Source organism: Paecilomyces variotii, assembly GCF_004022145.1.
Source record: "Paecilomyces variotii strain CBS 101075 chromosome Unknown C8Q69scaffold_1, whole genome shotgun sequence".
In the NCBI taxonomy this organism is placed as follows: domain Eukaryota; kingdom Fungi; phylum Ascomycota; class Eurotiomycetes; order Eurotiales; family Thermoascaceae; genus Paecilomyces; species Paecilomyces variotii.
In genome coordinates, this window is record NW_021167140.1 from 4,928,326 (window position 1) to 4,953,399 (window position 25,074).

The following is a 25,074-nucleotide window of genomic DNA, read 5'->3' on the forward strand; positions in this document are numbered from 1 at the left end:
TCCATCTGGTCGATTGGACATCCCATCCGATGGGCAAAGCCACCGATTGCTATAATTATTCCGGAGCACGGCAGTTGTTCCAATCCGACGGGCTAACTAGTCTAACATTCTATTCTGGACTCTGGGCTCTCTCTCTGCTCCAGCCCATCCCAGCATCCCGTGTCTGTCGCTCTCTGACAGGCTGTCGTGGCCTCCTTCTGGGCTGTCTTCTCGAAACTTCAACGAGCTGCTTTTCCATTCCTCCAGGAACGCGTGTCCCGCTGACGACATTGGCCCGTCTTTGCATCATCGCGGTTTGCATTAAATGGTCAAGCTTTTTAGTCGCAGACGATCACAGTCCGTTAGTTACTTTAGTGAGATGCGGGACAAAACAATCCAGTCTGGTCTGTGCGAACTTGGAACTTCCACGAATCCACGCTGAAGTGTCTCAGATAATAAGTTTTTCCTCCCATCAGCGTGTTCCTGGCTAACTGGAGAGAGCAGCATCTCTCTCCCAATGAGATCCGGAATGTGATCGGGACCTGGCAGACTGCACTGCCCGTTTCAACTTTGGCGTCAGGGCTAGAGGACCAACCACTGTCCCACAATGCCTGATCTACTCTAATAATAATCATAATGGTATTCTTGCGGGCTCTAGTTGGGAGTTACTCTACTCTAGATCCTCCCTACACTTCCTCCAGATGCTGCTGCGCCGCCCACTTGTCGTCAGGAACGCACCTATGCTAGCCAGGGCATACACTGGACGAACGGCTGGCTTGTATCCGTCAACGGTGCCAATAATGACTAATAAGTTGAGGCGCCGCAGGAAGTCCAGGCAGCCAGCGGAATCAATTCCCACACTAATTATGGTATGGTATATCCGGAGACCGGCTCATTGATGCATCCCTCTAGATCCCGGCCAGGGACTATTGATAGTCTGACTTGAAAAATTTGCCGCGGCAACACCGACCCGAAAGAAACTCCTGGAATTCAATTATTCGATGACACTGACATCTGGTTCTACTATCAACAAATCTGTCTCATAACAAAATATACTCTACGAATACAACATTCTCTGGCTAACGTCTTCTGAATGTCTCATATGATCTCAACTGAGTGCATAAGGCCAAACATATATATATATATATATATGGTACGTCATGGCTTCTCAGAAGACGCCACGAGAATTTGATCGCACAGGGGTATCATCGCTATAGACATAGCGCCAACTGAATAATAGGACAACGCTAAATTCAGCTCAAATCCAAGACCGGACGATGGTTTTCGCCCAAACGCTGGAATGATGGGGTTTATTCCACTGATGCATTGTCATCATCGTCGTACTCAAAACCGATACTCTCTCCACGACTGAGCAGCGCCTCAATCGCCTCCTGGCCTTCGTATTCTCCATCACTATCCTCTTCATCCAGCTTGGACGCCAGTCGTTGTGACGTCTTGATGCTGAATTTGTAGCAACTGTACATCATATCGGTCACGAGGCGCGCAGGAGCATGTCCGGTCTTGATGCGGCACAGCGTCTCCCCAAGCGCATAATACACAAAGTCAGATTGCGGATATCTCGCATAGGCACAAGATGCTAGCAGCCGCTGCCATTCATATCGGCTATTGCGCCAGGTATGCAATAAGGGATGGTCACCTGCCGGCGGCTGAATCTGCTGGACAACGTCTCCTGCGGCTTGGGCGACGACTTTGAAAGATCTTTTCTCGTTGAGCCAGTTGTCGCGCCCCCACTTCGTGTGGGCATCCTCTACTTGACATTTAATCACCTTCAAGGCGTTGCCCACAACTTCCTGGCCTGCCCCGCTCTCTTGCCTCGCCCTGTTGACGGCAGTCTGCCACGGTCTCTCGAGGTCTTTATCAGACCGAGACTGGACATCCAACTTATCGTACAGGTCCTCTACTGCTTTCAGAACCCGATTCACTTCCCTTCTTGCTACTTCAAACTTCAGGTAGTCGACAATATTGTTCGGATTCCATCCACGATAATCGGGGTCCTTGTAAGCTGGCGGTCTGCGCGCACGAGGACTGATCTTACCGCGATACCGCTTCCAGGCATCCTCCGGAAGCCAAAGACCTGCCTTGCGGCTATCGACTAGGTGGCTGAGAAGTGCTGCCAATTCCTGGGCTCTACCGGAGTCTAGCGACTCCTCGTAGACAATCTTTTCATGCTCGACGGTGCACCGTCCCAGGTTGGAGGTGGTCAGGTTGAACATAAATGTTTTTTCGAGAAATTCGTCCGTGGAATGGATTTTTGTCATTGGAGCCGAATGCTTCACGAGCTCGAAATACTCTGGACCTGGTGGATCTTTCGGGAGATGTGCGTTTCTGAAACTCTTCACGATGTTTTGGTCCCAGCAGATCCATGGAATATCTCCGTCGTAATCACCACCGGAAAGCATATGCGCTAGCGGGATATCTCCCTGGGTCGGGAAGACAATCACATCCTTGAAATGGCGCAGCTCTTGCTTCCACACGGCTCTTCGGCGCTGGATGTCCGATGGAAGATGAGCAGGAAGACGCCCTACGAGAACTTCGACGCCATCAAGCATGTTGTCTTCGAAACTGGGGTCATCCCACGCAGACGAAAAACCAAAGTGAACCTCATCTTCCTTCAGGACGCCGTAAGGATCGGCAATGCAGTACGCGTATGTTGAGAGAGGCACCCGGATGTGGAGCTCTTCAAAATAACGGTCCAAAGCGGCTTTCAAGCAGTTCCTGAGCCGCTTACGCAGAGGTAGGAAGTTGCGCGGAGTAAACCCTGCCTCTAGGAACCGGATCACACTCTCTGAGTTGTCTAGCCACCAGGAATCCAATGCTCGAGACTTATTTCGAGACAGCCCCTCTTCTGCCGGCGGTCTGATCTTTTGGATCAAGGCTCTGCATAGCAGAGGACTGTCCTTTACCATGGCTGTTGTGAAGTCCTGATGGGCCTCCTCTATGCCGTCACGCACCAGACCGGCGACATAGTCCTTCACGTCTCCTCTGTTGTCAAGGATATTGAGGAGTTGGATGTTCAGATCGACCGAGTGCAAAGGCTTCGACCAATTTGTGACTTCAAACGTGAGCTTTTCCTTATCGGAGCCAGGGTGCTGCCAGTAGCGGGGATGGGGTTTGACTTTCAGCTGGGAGTCTGAGATCTGGATCCAGAGCTCATCGCCATCTCCAAGAAAAGAATTGTGTCTATCCACCATCCATAGCCCTTTAGCTCCTGCTATCCGGCCCTGGAAGCAGCTAGGGGTGCTCCCAGAGATTCCCAATTGGTCGCAGATGGTTCGTGCCAGAGCCCTAGACATCAAAGCACAGCCATCATTCATCACGGTCTTACCAGGATCATCTTTCAGATGGAAGATCTGGTCCGGGCGGAGAACGGCAGTAGCCCACGTTTTCGATAGAGCCAGCGAAATTCGCTGAAAGAGCTTGCAATCAGACTGCTCAACATTTGGCAGCTTGGGTATATGCCATTCGAGCAGCGATTCAACGCTCATTGGAGTGTGCTCGTCACTTCCCTGTCCAGCAGGGGCTAGGGTGGGCGCTTTCCGCTGATTGTGCTTGAAATCGATACCGTCCACGGCGAAGAACTCGACGCGGAACCTGATCTCTCCTGTCTGTTTCTTTTTGTTTTTGACTTCCTCCACGTAGAATGGTCTCCATGTTCTTCCAAGACATCGGTGGTCATTCTGGGTAAGCCACTTGACTATGCTCTCCCGCAAGAGTGATGGGTGAGAAGGAAAACGGAGGTGTTCTGCTGGCCGGGAGGGTGCCGGTATGGTAAGGGTCAGAAATCTATCCGAGCCAAAGCGACGATGGAAACGGCAGCTCTTTTCCACGCGAAGAGGATTCAACTTGAGTTTCAGGATGCCTCGCTCAGACCAATCGCACCAGGACAGATCCCCTGAAAACACGGTGACTTCAGAATGTTTTTCTGGGTGCTTGAATTGGTTAACTGCCGAGTCCCAGGCACTCGACGCCGATTTTTCAGGAAGCGCCCTGCCGGATCTTTGACCGTGGTTCTCAATCCATCTCCAGAGGTCGTCGTATTTGGAAAATGGGACCTTCTCCCCTACAAGCATCTTCTCTGAAGGCAAATTCCATTCCCGGGCAATTCTTTCCAGTTCATACCTACATCGTACGGGAATATGGTGGGAAAACTTCCATTCTGTGGAGAAGGGGCCATGCTCAAGAAGTTCATTGACAAGCCCTTTCTCATACGGTGACCCGGGCTGAGGTGCATCTGGTATGGAAGGGCGTTCTGGTTCCCGCGTAAGATCAAACAGGTCATTTGCTTCATGACCGAGCATCAAGTCGACTATAGGACTGTCCTGAGTTGGACCGTAATCCCATGGGTCTGTCAGATCAGTGGCGTCAGTTCCAAATGAAGTGTCCAGATTGCGCGAGTCCCCGAGGCCAAGATAACTCGACGATGCAGTGGTTGAAAAGCTGACCGCGGGCTTGCTCGCAGATCCTGCAGCTTGTTTGTCAGTTGGCGGCTCGGACAATGGCTTTGTTGCCTTCAGAAACTCGTGTATGGTGGATTGTCTTTTCTTGGACTTCTTAGGAGATATCTGTTTCTGTGCGTCGTCGATCGCGTCATCAGTCCTGCTCATCGCATCGATTTCCATGTCATCCAGATCTGAATCGTCAAACTCGTCACCGTCTGCTGCTAACGAGTCTGAGATCGTAGGAGACTCTACGGGGGAGCTAGGAGCTGTATAAAATACCTCTTGTTCGTCTGATGGCCTTCGTTTTGCAAAAGATAGTTGGTGTCTTTGAGTGCTGCCGGAAATATGTTCTCTCGATGGGCCATTCGACAAGTCTCTCGGCATTGCTCTCGACCCCAAGGCATCCGTGCCATAAGAACCCCTGTTGATGAGATAGATCTCATCATCGATCAGTTTCAACAATTCCCGCAGACGGATTTCTCGTTCGGCATCCGAAATCGCTTTGCGGCCGTCTTTTCTCAAGAAATCATGCTGGGAGGGCAATGTGCCCGGTTCCTGGCCCCGTTTGTAGACCCATTGCGTCTGGCGTGGTGTCACCCACTCTTCGAAGTTGTTGATCACCCTTTTTATATCGACGTTGCGATTATAATAGATGATCCTGATTCCATAGAAACAACGCCAGTCCAAAGGTTTGTCCGTCCCATGGGTAGCTGGAGAATACATAACCGGATTGGGCAACTGCAGTTCATATTTCACATTGAGTGTTTCAATTATGCGATTTAACTCCTCAACGGGCTTCACTGGGGTGCGAGGACTATTCATGTTGCCGTTGAGGAAGTGGCCTGCGACTTGATCCCAGCCCTTCCACTCATAAAGTGGACTCCCACTTGAACGAATACCACACAGAGAGACAATAGTCCTATCCAGGTACAAGATGCCTCAGAAGAATGCCGACTTTGCAGTCTGAGACATCAGAATGATAATAATAATAATAATAATGTTGAGGTTAGAACCCCACTCATGAGTGCAGAAAGAGAGACAATAATTGCAAAGTGGCAGTCATCACAGCGCAATCAACGAACAAAGGCCCTCTGTCGTTTCGTTTCTATGGCGATTAGTTTGCCATTAGTGCCTTGGAGCTGCGGATGCGTACATGGCCATAGAGGGGCAGACAGCCTCAGGCCAGACAGGCAGGGGAAAGCACAGAAATAAAGGGAAAGGGAAATCAGAGCCCACGCCAGCATGAACTGGGATTAGACTATAGTGCCTTTTTTTCTGCGACGGTCGGCACATGTCCACAGCCACCGGCTCTGCGGAATAGCAAGGATCCGCACTGTTATCCTAGATAGTGCGAGCTGCAAACTCACCATCCAGGGGTTTTCCCTTGGAGGCAGAACGACGATCAACTCATGGAGATAGCCAAGACTGAATAATAGACAATATGATCAGACCAAGTCAGAATCTTAAAGGCTAGAACAACCAAACTGCATTGGCAGATGGGTTCTGTAGTGTATTTTGTTTTTGTGGGTGAGATTATTATTCCGTCCCAAGTTTCGGGCTAGATATCTTGACGCGGGCCGATCCCGGTGCTCCACCTCCACCGTCTTTAAAACGTTGCGATCCCGCTGGGAAGAGAACCACGAGACATGATGCTACCAGATGGAGAGAATGCAGTTTGTACTACATGATCATAGAAAAAGAGATCTGATTCCCACATGATTCACATTACAGTATTGCCGTCCACATGACCTGTTGTCAAGTATGTAGGTGGCTTTCCGGGCGGGTGCTTAAGCAGCGTTCTCATGGCCTTCTCTTTATGATGTCGAGAGAAGCGATGAAACCGGAGCTTCCTGCACCTTCGCACTCTGTGGAAGTAGGTCATTAAACTACTCCGTACTCGAACAGCAGCATTTCGGAGAATGTGAGCTTGGCAGCTCATTATTCGTTTCTCATGCATAGATGACGTCCACCTCCCCCCTCTTGTTCTTTTTTACTTTTCCTTTTCGGAATGCTCCAAGGAGGATACATCGTGAATATACGTAATCATTATAGAGATAAATTATTACACAGCAGAAAGAGCTGATCGTAAAGAAATAGAGCACACACACTCATCAAGAAAAACATAGCCTCGTAAACGTAACATGGGCACGACATACATAGACCAGTTAACAAAAGACAGGACCATAAAGGAAGAAGCTCTAGATTCGACTCTCTATACCAAGAAAGGGAAAGAAAAAGCCAGCAGCAGTCAAGATTCTCCTAGAACAGCCACGAAACAAAAATATTGTAGACCCAATTGCGCTGCTGGTGCTTCGTTTCGGCTGCCTTACGGGCCTCATACTCTGCTTCTTCGCGATCGATGGCATCCTTGCCTGTCCAGAGGTCTGCTTCATGCGGTTTGACGCCTTTGGACTTCATGATGATCTTGTAACCGAATATGAGGATGAGGTATAGAGGAATGCCAAGGTAACCAGTAATGAAGTTCTTGTAGTCGAAGTTGCCGTATTTGAAGACATCATAGTTCTTGGTAAACGCGATGATGATGCAGAATATCAGGGCAGCCCAGGATCCTAGAGCTCCAAAAGGAGCCTTGTAGGCGAGCGTAGACTCGGGGACGTGCTGGGCCTTGCGGGCTCGGATGAAATAAAGGTGGGTGACCAAAATGGAAATCCAGGTCAAAAGGCCGAAGATTGTGACCAGGTTGACGAAATACTGGAATACGGTCGTCGAGCTTGACGAAACGTTCATGTATGCCAGAAGACAAAAGAGTGAGGAGAGTCCCAATGCGTAGATAGGCACTCCTCTGCGATCCGTCCGGGCCAGGATCCTAGGTGCCTTGCCTTCCCTCGCCAGACCGTAGATTGTCCTGGTCGCGATATACAGGTCTGAGTTTGATGCAGAAAAGACAAAGACCAAAATACACGCGTTGAGGATATCGGGAAGAGCAGGGATAGTGGCAAGCTTGATCGCCACAACGAATGGTGAAGCGGCGGCGGAGTTCGAAGCCTTGGTTGCGAAAATGAGTTCGTGCGAATTATACGGAACCAGCATGCCGAGCAGGAGAACACTCAGAATATAGAAAACCAAGATTCGATAGAAGGTGAGTTTGATCGCACGTGGGATCGTCTTTCGAGGGTTCTGAGCCTCTCCGACAGTCACACCGACCAGTTCTGTGCCGAGATAGGCGAATGTGGCCGACACCATGGTGGCCCAGAGTGCGTAAAATCTACCAGCAGCTCCAGTATCAATGTACGTATTGAATGCCCCTGGGTTGTTCCAATAGCGGAAGCCCTTCCTGTCGTGATCGGGACCGCCTCCCAGTGCCAAAATCAGAGACAAAAGGATAAGGCCCAGGATGACAACGACCTTGAACGAGGATAACCAGAACTCGAATTCACCGAAGAATCTAATTCCGAAGTAGTTGATGCTGACAATCAATACCAGGAATATCGTGATCCAGACACCTGGATTCACCTTTTCACGGTCCAGCCAGTACGTTATCACCATTGCGCCGGCGGTCAATTGGTTTGGCGTAGTGATGATATATTTAAACCAGTATCTGTAGTATCGATATTAGCCTCCTAGAATCAGAACGGGTGTCCAGTTTCAGACTTACGTCCAACCCAAAGTAAAACCGAGAGCTGGGTCGCAGAAACGAACGGCGTAGCCAGTGAAGCCAGAAGGCAGTGGGAGCCATGCAGCCATCTCTCCAAGCGCACACATGACGAGATAGACGACGAAGCCGACGATCGAGTAAGAGATCAAAATAGAAGCAGGCTACATGGGTTGAAATTAGAACTGTATTCTTCGTGATCTAGATCACTTACCCCAGCCCTGCAGGGAATCGTTAGCACATAAAGATCCCCCTTCGGTAGGTTCCAGATTGACTTACTTTGCAAGAGCACTTCCAGTATTAATAATAAGGCCAGTCCCAATAGCACCACCGATAGCTTCTAGAGTCAGCTACATGAGAAAACATCTTCTGCAGTTACTCCACTTACCGATCATTGTAATATGACGAGCCTTGAGCCCCCGGTGGAGGTCAACGTGGGGTTCATCGTGAGCAGTGATACCCTCTTCGGAGGCAAAGGTAGTACCAATTTCGTGCTCATTCTTCGACGGACTTATCGTTGACGAACTGTCTGTTCTGCGTTGCCAAATTCCCATCTTGACTGGTTAACCCCGGAAATGGCAGGGTTTATACCATAAAAAGCGACGTAGCTGAGGATGTTAACCCGCCAAAAAAAAGGCTGCGAAATTGGCCTTTCCTGAGATTGGGATTAAATAGCAACGAATGACCCCAAGGAGCTGCAGAGAATACCTGGCACTTCCTCTTCAGCCCGGGGCGCACACGAACAGGTGTGTAGCCTCCACGTGCCAGAGAAACCGCAAGGTATGTCTTTGGCGTACGTTGGGCGGTAAATATTGATAAGATTGAGTATTCACAAGGGAAAGGGTAGTTATAGAGAAGAGAAAGAGGACATGGGCTGCTGGTGAGATTTGTATCCCGGTGTATAAAGAGCAGGAAGGAGCCAGGGCATCCCGCACCCTGGGCTTCTTTCGAATTATCGAATATTATTATCCCTCACGGTGAACACCAGCCTTCTGGTACATTTTGAGCCGCGGTATCAGCCTAGCCGCCGGCCTTTTGGAGCCAAGAAAACATGGAAATTGAGGGCGCCAACCATAACATGATATTGCACGCCACAGGGCGGGTTAGCACGAGGCTCTGGCCGCCTGGGCGTACGAGTACGCGGTTGGATGGTCCAGTTCCTTAATCACCATGAAGGGCCTGATCAGGAATCGTTCGAGATGATTACGAACTGTCCATGGATCAATGTTGGTTGCCCACTGCTAGAGCCACGGATCACCTGTGCAATCCAACGGACTCGATATATGCATCTCACAAAGAGGCGCGCACCCTTCACCCGCACCAAGGCACCTTACATTTTGGCCTATAAGCTCTTGCTAACGATCTCTTATCTCTCAATCTTAGATCGGACAATGCCCAGACTCAACTTAACCTAAGAAGGCACCGGGCCCGCTAAGAGGAAACACGGCTGGTCACTGAGACTGATAAGAGCTTCAATACTACATATTACTGATATCTGCTTCTGCAAATTCTGACATCCGGGCACCAGAAACAGACCCCACAACGCTCGATCTAGAAAACACCAGACTCTGCCCAGAGATTATTGTCACCCGCAAAACCGCTACACAGACAAAAGAATCTACAATATGGTTGAACTAGGCAGATGACCCCGTCCATAGCCGTGTATATCCGTCAGCCAAGAAAGCCATGCAATATCACTAAATATTCCGCCGCTTCTTGGCATCATTTTTCCACCCAGTCTGCTCAGATGGTTGAGTCGGTTATCTACGAGTAGTGAAGCTTCGCTTGGCGTCCCTAACAATCTGCCAGGTGCAGGATACGCGCCCTGTGCCCGACCAGGTGAAGAGGTTTCACCCTCCTGGACAAGGCTGTCATTGCACCCTCATTACACCCTCCGCCAGGCTCAGCACAGGGAAGACACGAAGACGGAGGTCAGCGGGCATGAATAAAATAGTCAGATCATGCTCTCTGAACTCTAGTTGCCTAGCATTTCAACGCGTCACCGCCTGATTTTAACCCATTAGGCAACTGTTTGTGTCCCTAAAGTCATGTTGTAATAATAGAAACTCGGAGGAGAAATTGAAGCTCTATTCCACCGAAGGGGCAGGGGTTATAAACTACCGTAGGCAGTACAAGCTGGCAGTATAGCTGTCTCTGTTTCTAATCATTTCGACCTTCTTTTCTAGTCTAAATAATTCATTAAAATGACCCAAGACTGGCATCGGATATATCGCTTGGTCGCAGCGCAGTTGTTGGAAATCCCTGTGAACCGTGCGACCTGCTCTCTGAAGCTGTCCATGATGCAGTCTATCCAGTCGTGAAGTAAATCTGCCATGGCAAACTTCACTGAATCTAAGCGACAGCGTTATCAGCGCTAGCTTTCTCTGCTAACTCTTTTAATGACCTCTTCTCTTTTTCGATTCCATTCCGTCGCTGAGCTGTATCACAAAGCTCGATATTTCCACATTCACATTCACCACTCTTCCTGACCCAACGGTATGTGATGCTCCATCGGTCGCCTCGCGGTCTCAGCGTTCCGTCCTCAAGGATATCGTTCTTGCGCTTTTTAATCCCATGAGTCCAATGCAGTCTCGAGTCACCGGTCATTTGCATCATAGCCCGTGGAGTCAAATCAACATCCACCCGCTGCTCACCCTTTCGGAACTGCATGATGACCGGTGCACCAAAGGACAACGCGTAGAGCTGATCATAAGGCCCATGCGCGTCTACATGCGGCGGAATACCACTGCCAGGCGGATAATACTGCAGACAGACCTGGTCGGGCGGTCTATCTTCAGTAGTCGGAATAAGCGGCTGAAGCCATTCGGGAAACTCCTTGTATGGGATATCTGGATCTATGCCAAATGTTTTATAGTCGAATGTGTAGCCGTAATGGAGTGATATGCGGCCAGAGCGATCTGGCCATTTTAGGTCGTTGAGGAAGATCGAGATGAGACGCTGCTCGTGCTCGGCGGTGACGAAGTCATCTTGCCAGAAGATGCCTCGCGGCTCGATGGGCAGCTCTTTGAATTTATTTTGCTCCTCCATCCCCCGTCTCCCTTATCGGTGGATGCGGTGATGAAGAATTAGAAGAAAATGATATTCGCTTGCACGTGATGGCGAAGCTTTTTTTCCCCTTTACTTAATGGTTTGCGGCCCCACAGTCTAAGCAATCCGAAGGCGTTCTATCACGCATGTTTGAATGGACTGTTCGATATATTGTATTTATTCTATCGCTCTTGTTCATATGGCGTTTATGGTGCCCCTTTCCTTGTATCATTGGGGGGGAAAACAGTGACTATAAATCGAAGAACAGCGAAACCTAGCGATGAACGGCCTGCGTTCTCTGTTCATCCCACGTCTCTCCACCCCAATACTCTCATTAGTCACAAACGCTTACTGACATGTATATCCGCCATCAACAGGAAGAGAAACCCCAGTCATCCAAGAATTCTCATCACTAGCTAAGAACACAGCTGCATTTGCAATATAATCCGGTTTACCAATTCCACGGAAAGCATGTCTCGCAAATAGTGCTCCTCTTATCGTCGCATCCTGAATGAACGGTGCTTCATTGATAAGCGGTGTCTCCACGACTATTTTCTAGGAATTAGCACTGGCCGCGCAGTTGATCAGGGTTTTACTCACAGCCTGGACACAGAGCGTTGACTTGTACTCCGTACGGAGCACAGTCGATGGCAGCGGCTTTGGTTAAGCCGCACACGCTATGCTTTGATGCAATATAGCTCGCTGGAAACTAGCGTCAGTGGTTGCTCATTCATAATGTCACCACTGTACAGTATTTCGTTCTGGGCGACTGCTTACCGGCCATCCCAAACCCTCTAAGTCCCGCTATACTAGCGACATTAATAATCCTTCCTCGACTTCCACTAGGCAATGGATCTTGTTCGATCATCTGACGACTGGCATATTTGGTGCCCAGGAAGACACCGCGGGAGTTGACACTGAGGACCTGGTCCCATGTCGATTCGTCAGTGTCCCAGATGGGAGCGGGATGTTGACCTTCCGGGGCAATTCCCGCATTGTTGACAAAGCTTCAGGAAGGTTAGATGTAAGGTGGTCGAGAATGAATAAAGCGCAAAACCCCGCATAGAATGATTAAACGGGGTTATTAAATATGAGCGCAACCTACATATCAATGCGACCATACTTATCCACCGCTGTCTGGACAAGAGCTTTCATATCATCTGTCTGCGACACATCGGCCTTACAGAACGTTGTCGTACCCCCCTCCTTGCTAATTATTTCGTGGGTTTGTAGCTCCTCGGCATTATTTGAGCTGATGTCTGAACAGACTACTGTGCACCCCTCCCTGTGATATGCTAGAGCGATGGCCCGCCCAATTCCGGATAAACTGCCCGTTATGACAGCTACCTTTCCTTGAAGGCGTTTGGGGGCAGAATTTGGAACGGCAGATGAGGACATGGTCGTAAGGAAAACAGCAAGTGGCTTATGGTAGGATGAATTCGATGCATCAAGGCCATCGTGTCTTCTTGTAATCATGGATTTTGGGGGCCTTCCCTACCCCTGATCAACCTCTCTTTCCGGATTAGGGATAGCTATGCGCATGGTGAGGTGTCTGGATGATGATTGATCTGATAGCTGGCTAGTTAGAGCTAGGATTCTTCGGACGAACAAGAAGCAGCAGCAGCAGTAGCCTATTCAGTAACTCGGAGATATGACTACTTAACGCGTCGACCCTTCTCAGTATAATATCACTGTCGGAATGGAAAGGATTGTCCGACTACCTAGGTAGTAATACGGGAATCACTATCTTTCTCTACATTCTACACCACAAGAAGATTCTATTCTCGCCCCCTTCTGCTGCTGCTGCTGCTGCTATATATTTTAATTCTCCCTGTAATTTCCCCACGTGCGCTAAATGTCCGTGCGATGATAACCTTGCAGTAATAACCGTTGGACCCAGTTCCTGACGTTCTCGCTAAGTACCTAGGCTCGGGACCGTAGAATCAGTCCACTAACTTACTCATGGTCTACTCCAGCCAGATGAATATGTTAAGCATTTCAGAAGAAGTATTCCTAAAACAGTACATCAATTCTTGATATTGAGAAGAATACGCTCAGAGACCCAAACTTCGAACAAGTTCAACATTACATGGGATTCATCATGTATGTACAGTACATACACACGTCGAGCTAAAGTAGTCACCGCAGCACATTCTTCCAGACCGAGGAATATTATGGGACTTTGTACATACATACATATATTCCTACTCTACAACCCAGCAGAACCGCTTACTTACTTACTTAACAAACAAACTCCAGCTAACTAGATATTCTTTCTCATATGCATGCAACCTGCATATATCGTACGGATGATTTTTTTTTTTTTTTTTTTTTTGGGTGCAACCCCGCAGAACAACAGCGGGGATATTATTCCAATCTTTCATTTCATATATCACCGTGGAAGACCTATTCTATGGGAAACCAGCCATTGTAATATTAATCTGAACCTCGGAAGAAAGACCAGATCAAGGAAAAAACACGGCAACGGCACGTAATATCTGTACCATGTCCGCGAGAATATTTACTATAGGCAATCTATGGCCCTCTTTTAGTCGAGTAATTGAAAAAGAAACAACAAGTCACTTATCGACTTATATCTATCTAGCTTATTTCTTGGTTGGTTTTCACATGAGCTGGACTTCTTTATTCCTGACATAGTCATTCTGTTAGACTATAAAATACTGTACATCAGTTTAGTTGGGATCATTCAAGCTGCTGTTTCGACAGTTATCATAGTCGGTGTAGAGTAAATGGGCTTTTAGCATAGTTCATTACAGGATGGACCAATTAATCATCAATGTATCCAGACCAGAGATCGCATGACTTTACACATGATACAGTACAAAAGTCGGGAGGTCGCACATATTCGCTACATATGCTACCTAGGTAGACACTGGAGCCACCATTGCTATTAAACTTTAGGGCTTCGAAACCAAGTGAGGCAATTAAATGACTCTTATTTCATCTGTCAAGATAAACAAGTCTATCACAACCCAGCGGGCATGGTGCCTATTGCTATCAACCGTTCATCCGTGTATCCATAGACCCAATAATAACTGACATGAGAGGAGAAAAACGAGACAAACGGAGCGGAAATAGCCGCGATGGTATTTGAACAGGGAATGGAGAAATCACAGTAAAAATCAAAATTCACAACGCCCATATCGAAACCGTTCATGCATAAAGCGACGAGGGGATAAGCCTCGACTGTCGTCACTTCAAAATGCCCCAAACTGAAAACTGCAGTGGGGAGATCGAAAAGATAAAATGCCCAGGCATTCTATTGGCGAAGAAAGGTATGCTGTTGGTTGCAATTCGTGAGTTGAAGACGGCCACTGGACCGCAGGACCGTTCAAGCGGAAGGCGGGTATTTGGAGCTAGATAAAGAGAAAATAAGGTTCAGGAGGACTTTTCGAGGATTTGGATTCTAGAGTTTCTTACTCGAATCGCTTGATCCGGTCCGTGTAGATTCCCTTGGCAGAGCCAGAGAATACGTGCTTGAGGTAGTCCTCAAAGTTGCTGGGCTTGAAGTCGGGGTAGAGCTCCTTGGAGGTCAAGTAACCCAGGTACTTGGCGTACTCGGGCTTGTTGTCTCCACGGATACCCCACGACAGCTGGTACTCGGCGATGTATCGTGGAACGTACTTGGCAGGGTCGTACGGGTATGTCTCACTCGAGGCGCGGGCCGAGGCGACTCGGTCTAGAATTTCTTCCGCAGAGACCTGTCCGACGCCGTCAGCACGTGTTTCAAGTGAGTCGACTCAAACAGGTTTCACACTTACATGCTTGCGCTCGATCTGCTCTCCACTGATCTTCTCCAGCATATCGTAGATCTCGTTCTGGGTCAGAACGACGTCGTACGCGAACACCATCTTGTTCAACGTTCGCTCATCGGAGATGATCTTGGCGACGTAGTGGCCGATATCCCGAAGATCGGTGAGGGCGCTGGGGGTGTTTCCATCGCCGATGATCTCATCGTTGGACATGGTCATGGCGTAGTCAATCTTTCCGGAGGCCAGTCTGGGGTAGGAGAACTGGTACCACCAGCCAACGTCGATGATGGTGTAAGGAAGCCATAGTTGCTTGATGTGGTTGTAGACAATCTCTTTCTGTACGAGTTGGCGGATGGTTAGCCAAACAGAACTACCGTGCGACAGTCCCCTGGAAAGGTCACTCTGTCCCTACTCACCTGGTCACGAAGCCACATCACTCCTCCTGGAGGGGTGACGGGAATGAAGCCACAAGGCACGAACCGCTTGACCCCAGCCTTCTTGGCGGCCTTTGCAAGAGGCAGCTGCTCGAGTTGGTCCGCTGGACCAACGGTGCTGATGACGACATCAATGTCCTTCAGGGCCTCAAGGAGTTCTTCCTCGGACGCAGTCATGTCGCACTGGCGGACCTTGACACCCCGGTCCTGGAGCGCAGTCAGGGCCGGCTTGGCCACGGATCTAGGTCGAATAAGAGCATAAACCTCCTGTTGCGCACCGCAACGTTAGCAACAGGAACAGGCGTAGATTCGACCAGATGGAACTCACAAAGGTGCCAGCCTCGAGGAGACCGTTAGCGATGGAGCCACCCGTCTCACCAGTCGCTCCCACGAGCAGAACCTTAGTCGTCGACATGTTGGGCGCGAGCGATATTCAGTGTAGTCAAAAGTGTCGTCGTAGATAGACAGAGTCCGTTTCTCTATCTGGGATTATCTAAGCCTCGTAGGAACGGGTCCAATGTCTCGAGTAGAGCAAGGTTCTAATGTCCACGTACAAGACCGGCTTGATGAATGATTGATTGAAAGAAAAGATAGAATGATGACAGAGAAATCTGAGGCAGCGGGAGATGAGGAACAGGCGACGTTATAAAGCAAGCGTGTCCCACTGCTTACCCACTCTGTACCATCCGGGACCGGGCGGTTGTGGGTCGTCTGGACAGTCCCAGGGTTTTTTTTTTGTCTCTTTTCTGCTGGACGAGGATGGCAAATTTCCCCCGCAACTTGTGGGCTTGCAGGAAGCGCTGGATAGCGTCCGTTGCAGCGCGTGAGGATGAATGCGCTGTGGTTGGGTGGAAGTGGAATGGAGGAGAGAGTCGTCAGAGTGATTCAGTTGATGGGAAATCGATCTCTCTACAACTACAACTAGCATACTGAGTATCTACCATACAGAATTACAGGAAACGAAACAGAATACCATAATAATACCATAATAATACCACAATAATACCACAATAATACGTTCCTAGCAGTAGCTCGTCGGCAGCCAAGAGGCGATCAGGGCCCGTTCGCTTCGGCATCCGAACTCTAACGGCGGCCTGACGTCACTGGCACACCACCCGATTTGGCGCGCAACGAGGAAAAATGGAAGGGCCGGCCGACTCTCTCTGGCTGGCCGAACCAGGAAACCACCAAAGCTTCTCCGTCCTTTAATTTCCTGTTCCCATTTCTTTCTTTCTCTCTCTGATTACAGTATGGTACCCTCGATCCCTCGAGTTCCCTTTCACGCATTCATTCATTCATTCATATCTTCATTCAACCTATTCATTCAACGCATTCATTGATTCTATCCACTTCCCCCATCCACTTCTGCTCCACCAATCCACCTATCCACCCACGCCCTGCTGGCTGGTGGATGCCGCTGCAAGCTGCTCGGCCACTCGCTGCCCTGCGTCTGCCGGGGCGCACTGCTCCGTCGGTGGGTTTGCCAGGCTGAGGCCGGGCGGGGAGGCTCCATCCTGACGTACCTCTTACATCCCGGCCGGCCATCCCCACGGGCAGGAGATCGGCGCTCCGGACGACACGTTGGGTCGGGCACGTTGCATCCGCCATTCCCACTGGTCCAAGTTACACGTCCAAGCGGACACAGCTCACAGCTCACAGCAGACCGCAACGATGGTTGTTCCCTATCGAGTAGGTAGGATTCTGAGACCAACTAACTATCTGGTATCTAGTGTAGAGTACGGAGTAATAATTGTCTGCATTCGAATAGTAGTGACTGCTGGGAGAGAAACTGGAAAATCCAACAGGTGAACCAAAGCGTCCTGTAGAAGACCGGAAGTTCAAAACACAAAACAGATCAAGCCCCCTGTTTGGTGTCCGTCGCCCTGGCGAGTCGGCATCGGGATCTACCAATAGTGAGTGGCTGATGCCGCCACAATGCGGATGGCCTGAAAAAGTGTCTGCTCAGTGCTGAGCAGAGTGCTACTCTGTAGTCAATAATAACAATCAATAATATCTCACCCGTTGATAACCTCCTGAGGCAGCATTTCACCTGCAGCTGAGTGCTGAGTAGCAGGCATCATCATCACGATCAGAATTGAGGTCCAGTATTAGAGCAGCGTACCCCGCCAGATCAACCCAGCACGGCAGTAGCGGCTGCTGTGTAATTTCGAGGTTGCGGGGAAATGTGAAGTCCAACGCTCCAGGATGATAGTAATAAGCGGGGAAGTAATCATGTCGAAAGGACCGAACCGTGGACGATCTCGTTTGTTTCGATATCATTGAACCTTGACTCGACATCTAATCACTCCATATCTCTGGAGGGATTTCCATTTGCTCCCCCAACACCGCTTCAGGACGGTCTCAGGAACATAAAGTTACTACTCTACCACCCTAACTATGTGTGTACTAGATATGTAGCGTAGCTGATACCGACGAAGCGACCAGTAACTTGATCGTTAAGGGCGGTACCGTGCCAGGCATCTGATAGGAGTCCTCTCTTGATATTTCACGATCCTCCGAGATATCTGACCTCCTGGAGAAAGAGGAAAAGGCGCCTGACGTTTCTTCTATTGTGATTCTAATATCAAGCATGTCTCTACTCCGTACCAATACACCTTAATCATGAAAGCATACCTTAAACTACCATAATGATAATTACCACAACCATCTCTCCCAGCGAAGGTTTACCGTATATGGTAGAGCCCCGCCACAACCCCTCCTATTCGCCCCCCAATCAGCCAATCACACCAACAGTCACCCGCACACCGCCAGTGGCAAAAAAGCACCCGGCCCATCTATCCAATCTGGTTCGTCGGCCGCGCGAGCGGTGTGGTCGGCCTGCCGGCAAGAATCGTCTGATAGGCGGGAACCGCTTTCTCAACACGGCCGGATGAAGCAGGTGGCCGCTAAGGGTTACACTTGGGAAATCGGAGGAATAAGAAAATTGCTCGTATGGTATAGGGTTTTTATTTTTTTATCTGCCGAGAAGTATTATTGTGAATGTGAGATGGGTGGGATACTACGGTTGGGTGGTTTCTTGATGGTGTATTAAATGGCAGTAGGTAGTTAGCGGAAAGAGAGTTTTTCTTAAGTATGGCAGCCGCTACAGTAATGGACCATAGATTTCGTAACGATTTGAATAAATTAGGGTAAAACATTAAGTTTATCTTCTGGACGCCTACTTGTATATTGAATAGTGAAGAATAATCTAACTCCGCCAAAAAAAAGGTAGGTTTCTTCTTGTGCTCAGAGCTGACATGACATGAGCGCTAGTAGTTAGGTAGTTACTCGAGAGTCGAGATAGAATTTCTCCTGATCAGAAAGGTTTACAGAAGTACAGTACAGTGCATCTATAGGCAAGGTACTGTACGAAGTAGACTAGTCGAACTGGGCCACGGGTACTATGACGATATCTTGCATTTATTGTCTCAGATGCATGCATCCTTGTGTTATCCGAGCGCAACGGCTAACGGAGGAAGTGCATATGTGTATGACATATGTAGTTGGATGAAATTGATCAAAGTGATTACAGCTAGAGAATAGCCCTGGTTAACAAGCAGATAATACGCTTCAAGGATTTCTTTCTGCGCTGTAACTATCGTTGATATAGTCTACTCAAGTAGTTACGGCACCCATTAACTGACTGTAGTAATTCCTCGCGCTTGACAACTCCTGATGGATATAATGATAAGTAACCGAGTTCCTAATCAGAATTATCTTATCGAGAAACACGACATATCCTATCTACCTACCTACATAACGAACCAGTAAAAGATAAGTTAAATAGATAGAAGCTTCGCTTCGTCATTAGCCGGAGCAGCCCTCGCCGACTCAGCCACACATCTCCGAAACTCCGCAGCAATGACAGCCATGAGCTATAGCCAGGCGAGTAGTCTAAGCATAAGCATACTCCAGAGCTAAGCATATAGGCACTGACCACTCTAGAGTTCGGAGACGCCAGCGACACCATCAGTCGGCCGGCGTATTCCGAACCCTAAGTCGAGATGGATGTGTGTTCTTATTGGTGGTTTCAAGTTAGTATTCATGATATTCTACTTACTGGGGCATAAGTGATCATTTCCCCTCATCAGGGAACTATGTACGTGCTCATGGGAATTCTGTGGATGGGTGGACGTTCGATAATAATTAATACGAGTTATAACAACAACAACAACAACAACAATAACAACAATAACAACAATAACAACAATAACAACAATAATAACAACAACAACAACAACAACAACAACAACAACAACAACAACAACAACAACAACAACAATAATAATATCCACTCCATACAACCCGCTCCGAACGAGCAGCTTTGACAAATGATGGCATGCCGTGAGTTGTAGAATAAGATCGGGGATTCGAAACCGTCGGTTTTGCAGGAGCCAGAAGGTGGTTTTGGACCAGAGGTGCTTTGCTTTTGCTCTCTGTTGAGATGGAATACTCTAAGATATATGCGCATCCCATCTTCTCTTCCCCTACGGATATGTCTGATGGTATGTATATTCTCTCTGAGAACTCGAGAAGCCCAGACTGGAGCTCGGAATCTCGAACTCTTGCCTGCTATTGCAAATTATGCTCAATAGTCTTACGATCAAGTTTCACTATAACTGATCTGCACCTGGCATGTTCTACATTTCGATGTCAGACGCTCTATGGCCTGTTTACCGGGCACTAACTTAAACATCGCGTCTGTGTTGACTACTGGACGGAGTACGTGCATCTTTTTAGACAGTAATAGCGGTTTATTTGCTAAGCATCAACTCTTAGCTTCATCAACATGGGGAAGTATCACCGCGCAGGAATCCGTCCTCGTCGGTTAGTAGTGAGTAACTACCTCGTTAGGGGGACCTCTGGGCTCTCGTTTTAGTCCTTCGTCTTTTCCTTCTGTGTCTTTGTTCCTCCAAACCTGAATATCTTTTCTCGGAGGTATCGAGTGCAGTATTTACCTCATACTTTGGACGGCATTAATTATAACTTGATTACATATACTTGTAATCAGTCCGGTCTTGACCAGCGTTTATATCTCACAATGGAGTCTCCGGCGCAGAGGCACTGTCCGACTGATGATTAACATCGCGCCGGATGCTGTTTCGAGCGTAGCATTACGAATACTGCCTTTGTTTTCGTCTCAGATTGATTTTAACTAATGACGAATATCCACCAGACTAATACTTCGTGTTATTGGATCAAGCATCTGGGAATATATATAAGCAGTTTGACAAGATGATGCTCATTGATGTGGGTTGTCAGGTTTTCTCGGCCTGGCGTCTGAAGCGCGAACTTCTCCGAAGGCCTCGGTTGCAAAGAGAGACCATGAGTTATCTGACTGGCTGGGGCCATCCGTTTGAAAGAGAATACGAAGAGAACTGGGATGCTCACAATATCCCTTCATCTCCAGAGCTCCTCGTGAATATGTTCAATGAATCCGAATACAGCAAGAGAATGTCTGATGAAATGGCTGAATATCGGACCAAGATCGAAACGAGAGAAGCAAGTCCACGAAGATTATGATATTGCTTACAGGGAATGCGAGACGAAAATTCGCTTCATAATCCTCTGTGCACTCAATTCTGTTCTAACTGCAGGTCTCGGAATTCATTTAGTCCCCTACTTGAATGTTAACAGGCGATAATGGTCGGATATAGATGTGCTATAGGCGATTCTATCTTGCGAAATTCTGTCGTATACATCTTTCTGTTCTCTGGTTGCTTTTTTTGTGCTTAGAATTTATTGAAGGCAAATGATGGGAATAAAAATGTAAATAGAGTAATCGTTGTACCATATAAGAACATCTTCTATATCCCACATGGTAACAAGCCACAGAGGCATCTATCCCACTCACCTTGAAATCCCAGATTTCGACTCGAATACAGATATCTGATGGTGTGCAGGATTGGCTCACTGAATCCCTGATATATTTCCCATCAAATACACACGATGGCATCTCATTCTATGATTCCCCATCTCCCCACATTCCCCCACGGGGTCAAAGTCTCCCCCCGGCCCTTCCCACGCCTTTGACAAACCACAGCTCACTGACCTTCCTCTCTCTCCCCATCCTTCGACACTTCCTCCCCGAGATGTCCGTTATTCAACCCTGATTCACAGCACTCCTTGCAGGCATTTCTCCGCCTATGTGATTTTCACATCATCTGCTCAAAACAAACCACCATCGGCCAATGGTCCGATTCGTCGCGCTCCTCACCCTCGGACATCTCACCGATCATCTCAAACTATTTACCAAGGTTGTGCACCCTCTCACTGATGGTATCTACTCACGGCCGAGAAATGCACCCCACGCTTGGCGGAGTCCGTGGACAGGATCAGGTAGTTCCTTTCGGGAAGTCCAAGATAACTACCCCGCAAAAATGGTGATGATAGCGTCTAGGCATTACCCCGGAATTGCCCTGAAGTGGACCCAAGCTCGCGGTGGAGTTGCGGGGAAGAGAAAGATATAGGATGGATGCAAGCTGCCGGCTGCTTTTCGACCATCTAGACTACGAGCTAGGGCGGTTGCGGAGCACATGTTGTTTGAAGTTCGAGCAGTACTGATAATGATGTCCCCTTCCTCCCAAGGGTTCTATTCTGTTGAAGCTACTGCCAGCTTTGAGCTCACTGTGTCGCACTGATTTCTTCACTCTCAGACGGAAACAAACAGAGCCTTAAGGTCGTACGAGGCATAGAAACCAAGATGGGCGAGAAGGCCGCAGAGGTCTCCCCCATGGAGCCATCTGTTACTCATGAGGAGTCTATTGCAACGCAGTCAAAATGGAAGCTAGCGCAATCTACCGATGGAGATACGGCCATGGCCTTATTCTCTGACCCGGAGGAGCTCCATGAGACCATTGATCCCGAGGAAGAGCGGAAATTGATCCGGAAGATTGATTTTATGATCCTCCCTTACTTGGCTGTTTGCTATGCGTTCTTCTATATTGACAAGGTAGGTGAACTGGATGTAGACTGATGTATGGTCTTCCAGATGCTAACAGGGAGTGGATAGACGACGCTCAGTTATGCTGCGATATTCGGTATCCGCGATGATCTCAAACTCCACGGTACCGAATATAGCTGGTTGAGTAGTATTTTCTATTTTGGGTTTTTAGCCTGGGCCTTTCCTACAAATTTCATGTTGCAGAGACTACCAATCGGTAAGAGTTTTAACGAAAAAAACTATGTGGATACGCTGACTCTGTGACAGGCAAATATCTGGGCGCGAATATCTTTATGTGGTAAGTGACTCGAGAGATCCGTGCACTTGGGTATCAATTTTGATGTCGTCTACAGGGGCGTCTTCCTTATGATTCAGGCTGCATGCCATAACTTTACGACCCTCGCCGTCCTTCGCGCTCTCGGAGGCGCTGCAGAAGCGTGCTCAGACCCTGCCTTCATGCTGATCACTAGTATGTGGTACACTCGAAAAGAACAGCCAGTCAGAATTGGTCTATGGTACACTGCAAACGGGTTTGGTATCGCCCTCGGAGGTCTGCTTGGCTACGGTATCGGTCATCTCAGAGGTGCACTTCCATCGTGGAAGTATGAGTTTCTTGTCATGTATGTGAAACAGATTCAGCTATCAAACGTCCCTTGTTCAGGATATGCTAACCTATTACCAAGTGGTGCTCTCTGCTCAGCATGGGGTATCGTCATGTTCATATTTCTTCCGGACTCGCCTGTCACCGCACCGCTTCTCAGCAAAAGACATCGCCGAATGGCCGTAGAGCGGCTGCGAGAGAATCAGACCGGTATCGAAAACAAACATATCAAGCCTCACCAGATTAAAGAAGCATTCCTGGATTACAAGCTATATCTGTTCTTCATACTTGGCGTTGTGTGTAGGTTTATCAGTCAACAATCTTGGTGGACATGGACTAGAACATATTGGCTGATATTTGACAGGCAACATTCCCAACGGCGGTATATCGAACTTCGGTACCATCATTATTCAGGGATTTGGATTCTCTACACTAGTTACGACTCTTATGCAGGTAATTTTCCCACCAGTTCTATATAATGTTGCCAACAGAGGCTTACCTGATCCAGGTCCCATACGGAGTCTTTATCGCGCTCTCTATCCTTTGCTGCGTCTACCTCAACAACCGTTTCGAGAACCGCCGCTGCCTCTTCATTCTTCTATTTCTTATGCCAAACATTGCCGGCGCGTTTGGGTTGCGCTTCGTTCCCCTGGATCAGAAAGTCGGCCGGTTGATCTGCTACTATCTCACCGGTCCCTATAATGCTGCGTTTGTATTGGTTCTCAGTATGCAGATTGCCAATACGGCTGGTAAGTAAATTCCGAGAAACTTTAGATGTAGGACAAGTACCTCTAACTATTCACCAGGCCACACCAAAAAAGTTGTGACGAATGCTGTGCTCTTCCTCGGCTACTGCACGGGTAATATCGCGGGACCATTCTTTTACAAGAGCGATCAAGCGTATGTGCACCCTCCTCGACTCCTATGGAATCTACTTCTCTCTCGTTTATATGCTGACCGGCTCCTGAAGACCGACGTACAGCCTCGGTATCTGGTCCATGATCGTCTCTCACCTCATCGAAGTCGTTCTCATCATCACCCTGGGTTGTCTCCTGCGGTGGGAGAATAAGAAGCGCGACAGAATCCAATCGCAGATGGAAGGGGGTCTGGAGGGAAGAGACCTCGACGCAACGGCATTTTTGGATATGACTGATCGCGAAAACTTGAAGTATGTCTTATCTCATCTACTACTAGCAAATCCGATTTCGAACGAGCTTTCGCTCCTCTGGTGCCTAGTCTCATTCTTCGGTCTAATTACTAACTTCTATTCTTCACTCCAGTTTCCGGTACATTTACTAAATCCGACGACATATAAATGTTGTGTTTTCTCGCCAGTATCAGAGGATCGATGAGATACATACAATCAGAGCTGTATGGAAAAATTGAAATATACAAACTCCATATGATATAAGCTATAAGTTCCTTGGCTCTATACCATCCATGCAACTAAGAAATACATATCGTAGAGTCCTTCTACCTTAGGATCTGGAGTCAAACAACTAGTAACTACTTCTGCTAGATGGTCCAATTACTGCTCACTCTGCGACCCTTAGCGCACAACTTCTTGGCTGATATAACCATGCGGTATACAATCACATAATATATTATTACTCCCCGCATCGTAATGCCACATACTTTCCCCGTCGCCACCCTCGTTCTCAAGCTTTTTAGGGCTCGTTTCGACAAGGAAGAATTGGGTTCAACAACAAGCTGCAACGAATACTCAGAAAAGAAAGACGGTGGATCGCTGGGATCGACTCGTCAGATATCCAATCCGAACTTGGTAGGGAACTTCTCTAAGTATGGCAGCATCATCCTTCATGGGACCATAGGAATAACTGCCTTTTCTCAGTACGTATCTTCGCCCCTCAGATGCACGAGATTTACCTTTCAACATGATTCGTCGTCAAACAAACGCCTGTTCTTTTTGACGGACGGCTAACGAGCCGAACCGAGCGTTCCCGAGATGATCGTCGTCAGCTACTTAGCCAGCCATCTTCTTCTCGACAGATCTCGGACCTATTAACTATCAGCTGCTAAACACTGGGTTATTATTCACCTAAACGGAACACCGATCTTTTTAGACCCTGTCTATCATTCTGGTGATATCAGAGATATGTGTGACCGGTTTTTCTTGCCGTCATTATTGAGCTGAAGCTCCAGTCTGTTGCGGGTTATAGTATAGTTAGTGGAGCAATACTTACATCAGTGGCTGGCTGAACA

At 48.3% G+C, this 25,074-nt stretch overlaps 7 protein-coding genes across 7 annotated transcripts; 2 read left to right on the forward strand and 5 right to left on the reverse strand.

Annotated features, from left to right (window-relative positions):
* Nucleotides 1–879: 879 nt before the first annotated feature.
* On the reverse strand, nt 880–5,386 carry C8Q69DRAFT_58233 (putative RNA-directed RNA polymerase). The gene has a single exon (XM_028633811.1). The coding sequence runs from the start codon at nt 5,259–5,261 to the stop codon at nt 1,290–1,292; it is 3,972 nt and encodes a 1,323-aa protein (XP_028490057.1). The 5' UTR covers nt 5,262–5,386; the 3' UTR covers nt 880–1,289.
* Nucleotides 5,387–6,464: 1,078 nt separating this feature from the next.
* C8Q69DRAFT_454806 (amino acid permease Dip5) lies at nt 6,465–9,005 on the reverse strand. The gene is made up of 5 exons (XM_028629731.1): nt 8,441–9,005; nt 8,332–8,389; nt 8,267–8,273; nt 8,056–8,216; nt 6,465–7,998 (listed from the first exon to the last, which is right to left on the reverse strand). The coding sequence occupies exons 1-5, from the start codon at nt 8,604–8,606 to the stop codon at nt 6,699–6,701; spliced, it is 1,692 nt and encodes a 563-aa protein (XP_028490058.1). The 5' UTR covers nt 8,607–9,005; the 3' UTR covers nt 6,465–6,698.
* Nucleotides 9,006–10,404: 1,399 nt separating this feature from the next.
* On the reverse strand, nt 10,405–11,100 carry C8Q69DRAFT_394825 (hypothetical protein; the record flags this gene model as incomplete). Its single annotated transcript, XM_028627667.1, has 1 exon — nt 10,405–11,100. One exon carries the CDS (start codon nt 11,098–11,100, stop codon nt 10,405–10,407), a length of 696 nt encoding a protein of 231 aa, XP_028490059.1.
* Nucleotides 11,101–11,448: 348 nt separating this feature from the next.
* Nucleotides 11,449–12,498, reverse strand: C8Q69DRAFT_441450 (putative short chain type dehydrogenase; the record flags this gene model as incomplete). The annotated part of the gene is made up of 4 exons (XM_028628745.1): nt 11,449–11,648; nt 11,701–11,802; nt 11,878–12,107; nt 12,206–12,498. The coding sequence occupies 4 exons, from the start codon at nt 12,496–12,498 to the stop codon at nt 11,449–11,451; spliced, it is 825 nt and encodes a 274-aa protein (XP_028490060.1).
* Nucleotides 12,499–14,537: 2,039 nt separating this feature from the next.
* On the reverse strand, nt 14,538–15,722 carry C8Q69DRAFT_394486 (eukaryotic translation initiation factor eIF-4A subunit; the record flags this gene model as incomplete). The annotated part of the gene is made up of 4 exons (XM_028627652.1): nt 14,538–14,822; nt 14,883–15,209; nt 15,248–15,574; nt 15,636–15,722. 4 exons carry the CDS (start codon nt 15,720–15,722, stop codon nt 14,538–14,540), a joined length of 1,026 nt encoding a protein of 341 aa, XP_028490061.1.
* A 4,575-nt stretch (nt 15,723–20,297) lies between these two features.
* Nucleotides 20,298–21,065, forward strand: C8Q69DRAFT_454819 (hypothetical protein). The gene has a single exon (XM_028629732.1). It carries the CDS (start codon nt 20,543–20,545, stop codon nt 20,828–20,830), a length of 288 nt encoding a protein of 95 aa, XP_028490062.1. The 5' UTR covers nt 20,298–20,542; the 3' UTR covers nt 20,831–21,065.
* A 748-nt stretch (nt 21,066–21,813) lies between these two features.
* Nucleotides 21,814–24,435, forward strand: C8Q69DRAFT_454822 (putative MFS allantoate transporter). Its single transcript, XM_028629733.1, has 10 exons — nt 21,814–22,259; nt 22,320–22,467; nt 22,518–22,548; nt 22,604–22,870; nt 22,934–23,151; nt 23,216–23,304; nt 23,360–23,600; nt 23,658–23,751; nt 23,822–24,019; nt 24,132–24,435. The coding sequence occupies exons 1-10, from the start codon at nt 22,011–22,013 to the stop codon at nt 24,148–24,150; spliced, it is 1,554 nt and encodes a 517-aa protein (XP_028490063.1). The 5' UTR covers nt 21,814–22,010; the 3' UTR covers nt 24,151–24,435.
* Nucleotides 24,436–25,074: the final 639 nt, after the last annotated feature.

What these genes read in the sequence shown, in the direction of transcription:
- C8Q69DRAFT_58233 (XM_028633811.1), bottom strand. Translation starts at nt 5,261, where the DNA reads ATGAATAGTCCTCGCACCCCAGTGAAGCCCGTTGAGGAGTTAAATCGC.
- C8Q69DRAFT_454806 (XM_028629731.1), bottom strand. Translation starts at nt 8,606, where the DNA reads ATGGGAATTTGGCAACGCAGAACAGACAGTTCGTCAACGATAAGTCCG. An exon ending in TCGTCATATTACAATGATCG is followed by an intron (nt 8,390 to 8,440) that starts GTAAGTGGAGTA and finishes TGACTCTAGAAG; the next exon opens with CTATCGGTGGTGCTATTGGG. An exon ending in GGTTTTACTTTGGGTTGGAC is followed by an intron (nt 7,999 to 8,055) that starts GTAAGTCTGAAA and finishes TCGATACTACAG; the next exon opens with ATACTGGTTTAAATATATCA.
- C8Q69DRAFT_454819 (XM_028629732.1), top strand. Translation starts at nt 20,543, where the DNA reads ATGATGCTCATTGATGTGGGTTGTCAGGTTTTCTCGGCCTGGCGTCTG.
- C8Q69DRAFT_454822 (XM_028629733.1), top strand. Translation starts at nt 22,011, where the DNA reads ATGGGCGAGAAGGCCGCAGAGGTCTCCCCCATGGAGCCATCTGTTACT. An exon ending in GGCGCGAATATCTTTATGTG is followed by an intron (nt 22,549 to 22,603) that starts GTAAGTGACTCG and finishes TGTCGTCTACAG; the next exon opens with GGGCGTCTTCCTTATGATTC. An exon ending in TAGTTACGACTCTTATGCAG is followed by an intron (nt 23,305 to 23,359) that starts GTAATTTTCCCA and finishes TACCTGATCCAG; the next exon opens with GTCCCATACGGAGTCTTTAT.